The 8631-nt window shown below is 35.7% G+C and overlaps 1 protein-coding gene across 4 annotated transcripts in view; it reads right to left on the bottom strand.

The window, feature by feature from the left end:
- Positions 1-285: 285 nt before the first annotated feature.
- Positions 286-8631, bottom strand: part of LOC150096465 (ankyrin repeat domain-containing protein 49-like) — a 192390-nt gene continuing 184044 nt past the window's right edge. For all 4 annotated transcript variants that reach the window (XM_090408370.1, XM_090408372.1, XM_090408371.1 and 1 more), the window contains exon 4: positions 286-772. In XM_090408370.1, coding sequence (XP_090264496.1) covers positions 437-772 — 336 coding nt within the window. In that variant the 3' untranslated portion in view covers positions 286-436. The remainder of the gene's footprint in view (positions 773-8631) is intronic.

The raw sequence follows: 8631 nt of genomic DNA, 5'->3' as shown, positions 1-8631 counted from the left end.
GTGGACGCAACGTTGGGACAAATGCATCGCGTCTCACAGTAGTTACTTCGAAAAAGACCATATAAATGATGACGATTAAAGGTAACTGTTTTCTGTATAAATATAGTCTTATAACTTATTGAACAGCCTCCGTATATTAAATATATATATATATATATTTTTTTTTTGTGATTTTACTTTTTTTAATTTATTATTTACTTATATTATACATTTCATTGCTTTTTATGCTTGAAATAACTTTTTTGATTTGATTTGTACTGTTTGCTGTGAGCCAGACTAGAGCAGTATTTTTCTGCAATTTTATTATTTGTGTTTAGCATTATTACAGTTCATGGAACATGAAACCACAGCTCCAGAGTCAGTGTTAAATTAGTCCAATCTAGTCATCCTTCCCCAACACTTATGTACAAACCTGTCAAGAGAACAAAGTAGTATACTAATAAACATTAATGGACTCATCCAGCAATTCAAATAAGTTACTAAAGGGTCCACTTCGACATGCAACATCATAGGCTGTGTCCCCAGCTTCATTTCTGATAGTGGCATCAATATATGGCTGCCATAGAAGAAGTTCTAAGGCATGTCGTCCAGAAGCATTGGATGCTGCTAAATGAAGAGGAGTTACTCCACCCTTAGAAACTGAATTTATATTGACACCATTTTGTATTAATATAGAAATAGCCTCTACACTATCCCATTTACAAGCACAATGAATTGGTTCCCACTTATCAGTTGTTTTAGCAGCTGTGTCTGTATTGAATGCCAGCAGGATCTGAAAATGAAAATAAGAGATTAAACAGTTATACACTTAAAAGAAGTATAAAAGGTTACAGGATTAATGACTAAGATGACAGCAGCTGAATATTTTATTATGTAATATGGTGGCCATCACAATTAGTGGACAACTGGTGCTCTATGACACAACCTCATAGAGTTAAACTGATCAAGGAAGGTCTCACTCAACCAGAATCACATAATAAATCTTAATTTCATCTACATCAGAGGTTTTCAACCTTTTTTTTTTTTTTTAATCATATGGCACACTAAAACTAAGTACTAAAATTCTACGGAACACTACTCAAGTATTAAAAATATATATCAACTGTTTCAAAGAAAGACAACAGTGACAGTGTAACTTGCTTCTTACACTTTTCCCAATATTATAACAAATTTAGTCTTTTTTTTTTTTTTTTTTTTTTTTTTTTTTTTTTGCCTGGTGAGTTTTATCGAGCACAAGTCTCAAAATATTCCACTAGTTTTTCACACAAGTGGAAGATTTTGACTGCAGATATCTTTTCATTCCTTGATTTGCCAGTTTTTCACCACGTACAAAACACATGGGACATGGTGGATTATCTTTTCCAAGCAAATCATCTCCATTGTACTTTCAGACAATGATTTTAGATGTGCTAACATCACAAGTAGTAAGTGATGTTAGCACATCTAAAATCATTGTCTAATCACTTACTACTTCATTGTCATCTAATTTTCATTTTTTTTAATTAGAAATTTATCCATGTTGAATGGATCCTTATAAAAATATTTTTTTAAAAAAATTAATGAATTAACTCTTACCAGTTAAAAGAAAATAGAGGTATCACTTGAAATTACTGGTCTCATAATGTTTTAAAAGTGCAGCACTCAATTTTCACTAAAATTCAACATTGTTGAAACACAACAAAACAGACCTTACAGAATTGAAACTATTCAACTGTGTCAGCGAGAAAAATGCACAAAGATTTCAGTTGTTCACTGATTAAACCTGTCTTGTCTTTATACAGTGCTGATGCTACAGAGTATGCTATAATTGTCACACAACTGCAGGAACCCATAAATACATAAAACGATGCATATCTATAATAACAGGTATAATAAATTTATATTATACCAATATAATCATAAGTTTTATTCATTCTTAACAATTTCATTCAAATTCCATTCAACGCAATATAAACATTATGACTCCTCATATACTTTGTACGTAAAATGCAAAAAAAAACTTTTTATATCAATTTTATTTCCTTTATAACAAAATATCTTGCACCACACCTGTGAACCTTTTGTAGCACACTAGTTGAAAATTACTGATCTACACTATTCAACCCACTTACAATTCATTCCAATCACCTGCCATTGTTTATGCAAAAAATTTATATCCCTGTTTCTCCCCACCTTCTAACTCTAAGAATAACTGTTACATATTAATAATATCAAACTCCACAATGGGGTATCCATCATCTCGCTTCTTTTCTGGCTACCACTAAGACACTTTTGCAAAATAACATTTTCTCAATTCTTCCTCATAGCAAATATTCTAAAGTATTTTTTTGTGTGCAGTTTTGCAGCTTAATTCACAACACTAATGGAACAATATATTTATATAAATACAAATATTTTGCTGATTTTATATCCAGCATCTTTAGAGCACTATCATCATCACCATCAAATTTCTGCCATGTACCCTCAAGGGATGTACAAAATATGATAGTACAGCATGAAAAATTTACATTATTACTAACTTCCTATGTACAAGTTTACTCCAAATCAATCTCTTACCTGTCAAGACTCCAACATTATCAGATCTTATATTTCTATCTTCTAAGGCACTTTTTATTCTATCAATCCATCTATATCTTGGTCTTCCTCTAGGTCTTTTTCCTCTCAACCTGGCAGAGAACACTTGCTTTGCTAATCTTTCCTCTCCCATTCTATTTAGGTGACCATACCACCTGAGATTAGCTTGGTTAACACGTATCTAAATGCTAATAATGTTAAATTATTTCCTAATATCTTCATTTTTAATATGATATTGCCATTGATGCCAACCTTAATTTTTCTCAGGACTCTCATATCTGTGGTCTCTAGTCTTTGGTCATGTTTTATTTTTAACCCAGCTCTCAGATCCTACCATACCAACTTTGTTTATTCTGTTCTCTATTTCCATATTTAATTTACCATTTTCACTAAAAATCGTGAATAAGTAGCTGAAATGCTTTACTTGTTCTATTGGTTCTCCATTTAAAATGCAGTTGATATTTTCAATGCTTCTACCTATTTTCATTGTCTTGTTATTGCAGACCAAATCATACCATATTACAACAGTTATTCAATTTAGTCAGGGAATCTTCCAGACTTCAAGCAGATTTATTTAGAAGAATAACATTATCTGCATAAACCAAAGAGCTAAGATTAACATCTCCAATTTTGATAGGTTTTGATCAGGTTTAATACCACTTTCTTTCATAATGTGATCCATATAGATAATGAATAACAGAGGGAATAATGTACATCCTTGTCTGACACCAGATTTAACATTAAACCATCTTCCTTCAATTTTAACTGCTGACTTACAACTCAAATAAAGACTAAGTATTGCTTGATATAATTGACACCATATAACTGTAGCGTTTTGAATAGCTTCTCTCTTGGCACCTTGTCATATGCCTTTTCCAAATCTACAAAACTTAAATACAGATCTTTATTATATTCCCATGATTTCTTAACTATCTGTCATAAAGTGAAAATCTGATTCCTGACAGCCTCTGTTTGGTCTGAATCCAGCTTGTTCTTCACCAAGCTTTTCTTCCACAACACAGCACAATCCTTCTCAACCGTTTCCCAAGTATACTTGCATAAATCTTACCAGGAGCACTTTCTAGAGAAATAGCTCTGTAATTCCCCTTTTTATATATAGGTACAATGAGAGCTCTACTCCAATCATCTGGAATTCATCCCTCTGTCCAGGCCTTCTGAACTACAGTGCAGTGTAAGACTTTTATACCTCCATACTTCTGAGTAGATGATATTTACTCATCTACTCCTTCTGCCTTTCCACATTTCAGGCCTTTGATGGCTTCTTCTACTTCAAGTATGGATACATACTCTTGACTGCATGCCTGTTGAGTGTTTTTACCACTGTGTTTCATTCAGCAATTTTTCATAGTAATTACTCCATACTTCAAGGATATCTTTTTCTCCAGTTTTCATGTCACCTTTATCTTCTCTAATTTCTTTTACAGCACTCTTTCCTACATTTCTGAGCTTCTGTAATAACCTCCAGAATATCTTGCCACTTCTTGATATTTATTTTCTGTGTTCTTACCAAAGTCTTCCCATGACTTTTGTTTAGCTAGTTTTACACAGTGTTTAGCTTTCTAACATTTGTTTCTGTATTCTCTAAGAGCACAAGCTGACTTATTCACTAGGAACTTTCGATATACTTTATTTTCCTACACTGTTCACACATGGAGTTCTGATTTTTCTATCCTTGCAGACAACCGCACCACATGTCTCTCTGGCAGAATCAGTCGGTGTTTTCTTTAGGACTTTCTAGTGAATCTCCAAGGTTTGGTTCCTGTTCTCAAACTCTTTCATTTTTTCTTGAATAATGTTTGTAGGAAGGTAAAAGATCCAAAGGACGGCCCAGAATTAAATGAATAAACAAAATAAAAGATGACCTGAAAACCAAATCACAACAAGCGACACCAAACTGGACAGAATTGTTCAGACTCTCCTGAGACAGACGGAAGTGGAAAGAGTTCATTCGGCCTCATCATCATCCACATAGATGATGGAAGAGAAAAGAAGAAGAAGAAGATTTTAGCCTACAGTTCACATCTGAGAGCTGCTCAAAACTTTCTTACATGTTCTTCTTTTCAATATGAAATTCAATTTTATCCTGCTCAAGACTAAATAGTGATCACTTCCAATTTCAAATCCTCTGTACACTCTGGTGTCCTGCACCAGGGAGAAATCATCACTACCAACAATAACATAGTCAATGAGACTTTTCTCATTCCTTGCCTCTTCTCTCCATGTGAATTTGTGCACATTTGTATGTTGGAACATGGTGTTAGTAATAACCAATCCATGTCCTGAGTAGAAATCCAACAGGTATTTGCCATTATTATTAGCTTTGCTCTTTTCTCCAAATTTTCCCAAAATATTTTTGTATGCCTGACAATCATTTCCTATCTCATTGTATCAGTTACTTTCTCTAAGGCCTCAAAAATAACATTCTGTGGGATCATAGGCACAAATAAGTCTCATTGTCCAGTTCCTCATTCTCATATTTGCCCACATCACTCTACTTGAGACTGCCTACCATTCAAGAAGATTAGCCTCTTATTTAGTGCTGAATACTATGGCCACTCCTTTTCCTTGATTGTTATTGCCTGAATATATCATTTTGTAGTTATTGCGCAGAAAGATCTCACCAGTTTTTGTCTTTTTTGTTTCAGTCACCCGTATATGTCGATCTGGTACTTATCCAATTCCTCAGCTAGCTCCATTTCTTTGCCATTCAGGCTTCTTAAGTTGATAGTACTGATCTTGAACTCAGGTAATGTTGAATTGAGGTGTGTTTTAGGATTTGTTCCAGTAGCTGACTTTTTGCTGTTCGCCCTGGTTCACTAGGAAAAACAATGGGGGGGGGGGCTTGTTTAACTGGGCGATGCCCTCCCCCCTGCTGGCATGAAATTCTGTCATGTTGTACCATCATTTCATATCTTGGTTTAAGCCAATAAGAATACAATTTGGTTGGCTAAATCCCAAATTGCCAGCCCATCTTCGTTCATTCAGCTTCTAGGCAGATACCTAACAGGGTGCACCACGAGAAGGTGAGGATTAGACATTAGGTCAGAAGCTCTTGGTTCTCCACATTCCTTTAAAGGCTATGTGGAGGTTTCCTCTCAGTTTTAATTCTTAAGAGAAGTCATTATGGTGCCTAAGATTACAATCGCCAAAATTTTTGGTAAAACAGCCATAATTTTTTGACAAAAATGATCTCTGCAATTTGTAATACGTTGTATATAGCACTTTGGTTTACTTCAATCTAATCCTTTGTAAAAGGTTGTCTAAACCATATTTTGCAAGTCCTAACTTGTTATGATAATGGTGTAAAACATATTTCTTACATCCTCTGAGGTAGATTTCAACAGATTTTACTGTCACTCCTCAGTAAGCTATTTTATAGCTACACAGTACTTAATATACTACTGGATATGTATTTTTTTTATCTTTCACCCACACAGGAAATGCAAACAGAGTCTATAGCATACAAATGCCACGTGTGGATAGAGCAAAGAATACAGTGATCTGTTGATATTTGTGTTCACCTGTTGGAGATTGTAGTCCTTAGGATAAGCTTCAAGAGGGAATCTATTCCAGAAAATTGATGGCAGAAATGAGAGCCATAATGGATGCATGCAAGTTTTACAAAACAATTATTATTACTATTATTATTCAGGACTCCATGGAGTCAAAAGACTCATCGCAAGAGTTCCTTCCTATGAAACACAAAGTCTACCATACCACTCTTTAAACTCATTGACTGTTCTCGCTCTCACCACTCTATCAGAAAAGGTTTTAACCACCCCTCCATGCAAAGAAACCACTCCTCACCCTCTTGCTCAGTTTCCTTTTGTAACTTCCAGGGATGGCCCCTTGTCATCACTCCTTCCCGCAGTTCAACCAAGCGAAAGCACTCCCCAGTGTCAAGCCCGTAACCATTTCTCAACAGTTTAAAAGTCTCAATCATATCACCTCTCCTTCTATCTACCAAACTCTGCAGCCCACATTCCATCAGCCGATCCTCATAACTAACATTGTACAATGCTGAAACCAACTTTGTTATCCCTCTGTACCCTTTCCACAGTTAATTTATCCCTTTCAAATCTTGGAAACTAAATCTGAGAACAATAGTCTAAGTGTGGTCTGATCAGGGTCATATACAACGGAATGATAACTCTTTTATCTCTGCAATGCAGCCTCCTTCTCAGTATTGCAGCAATCCTCTGTGTTACCTTCACAACCTTCGCAATATGTCCCTTAATTTCAGGTTTCTATAAATCATCAACCCTAGATCTCTTGTCTCCCCTACTTCCTCCAGTACAACTCCTCCAATAGAGTATGGAGTGTCCCAAACCTCAAGACCTTATATTTTGCTGCATTAAACTGACATCCCCCATTCAACTGCCCATCTGTTTAGCTTATTCAAATCCTCTTGCAGGGCTACCACATCTGCAATATTACTAGTCACCCTTCGCAGCTTCACATCATCCGCAAGCAACTGAATATCCCCCTACAATCCACTGACAATGTCATTGATATAAAGGTTAAACAATATAGGCCCCAGTACTGAGCCCTGTGGGACCCCACTTGTAACCTTCTGCCTCCTTCAAACTGTCCCACCATACACATACACAACTCTCTGATACCTATCGAACAGCCAATCCTGAATCCAGTTGACCAACCTAACATCCAAACCTATGTGCTGCCACTTAAATATCAGCTTATGTGCCACCCTGTCGAATGCCTTCGCTAAATCCAAAAAAAAATGGCAGTATATGCCTTTCCCTCATCTACTGCTTTTGTAACATTATTACAAAAGGCTAGCATATTATTAAAACAAGAGTGCCTCGTAACAAATCCATGTTGACTTTCACAGATAACATTACCCTCATCTGCCCAATGCTGTATACAGTCCCTCACTAATTTCTCCAAGACTTTGACAACTACCGATGACACACAAACTGGTCTATAATTAGACATTTCCAGTCTGCTACTGACATCCAGAGTACTCAGTACAGTCATACCCGGACTTACGCTACCTTGACATATGCGAATCTGGAGTTACGTGGTTTCTTATATGTACGTATTCCCGTCCCGCTTCACGCCTCACCACTAGTCGTATCTTTCCAGCACCAGCCACATTTGCCAGTGTCGCACATGCCGTGAACAAGCACTGATGTGTTTTGTGCGGTCTCCATTCACACACGATTTTTATAGTCTGCAAACCTTGCGATTGTTTAATGTTATGTTCTTGATAAATATTTTATCACATAAAATATTTATCAAGAACAGAATCAATAAAAGAAGCAAGTCCGATTCTTCTACAGCTAACAAGAAAAGAAAAACATTGACTTTGGAAACAAAACTCAACATTATTAAGAATTTTGAAGGCGGAATGAAAATTTGTGAGTTAGCAAAGAAGTTGTACAGGAATCCACAGCAAGAACAATCATAAAAGAAAGGTTGAGAGATTTTCGACAACATAGATTCTAATGAGGAACGAATTGTAGCCACAAGGCAAGGAATAAAAAATCATCGTCTTGCTATGAAGAAATTTTGCGTGACAAGAAAAAGACATTATGCCGTCAGACGAATCTATTAGATTTTATGAAACCATAGACATTGAAATAACTTTTTTTTTTTTATGTACGACAAACTACAATTATGATTATATTTCTTAAAAAAATAGGTGTTTTTGTAAACCTTTGGTCCCAATTAACTAATATTTTGTATGTTTGTATATATAAATTACATGCAAAATTATACCCAGAGTTACGCGAATTCGACTTACACGCTTTTTGTTGGTCTCACCTACCGCGTAACTTCGGGGTATGACTGTATTTGGAACATACGCTCCTCCTGTACCTCTAAACCTCAAATCTGCCCTATCCCTCTAGTATTAAAATTTACTCCTCCAGCATTAAATACTACAATAAAGTGTTCATTGAACAATTCCACTGTGTCCTCTGCATCAGTCATTCTTCCACAATCATTTCTCATCCTACTGGCCACATAGCCAAAAAACTCCCTAGGATTTTCTTTGGATCTTTGTGCCAATCT

Source organism: Typopeltis vanoorti, chromosome 18 (assembly GCF_054136105.1).
Source record: "Typopeltis vanoorti isolate ZY-2024b chromosome 18, IOZ_Tvanoo_1.0, whole genome shotgun sequence".
NCBI lineage: Eukaryota > Metazoa > Arthropoda > Arachnida > Uropygi > Thelyphonidae > Typopeltis > Typopeltis vanoorti.
Note: the sequence above shows the minus strand (reverse complement) of the source record. Positions and strands in the feature narration are given on the sequence as shown.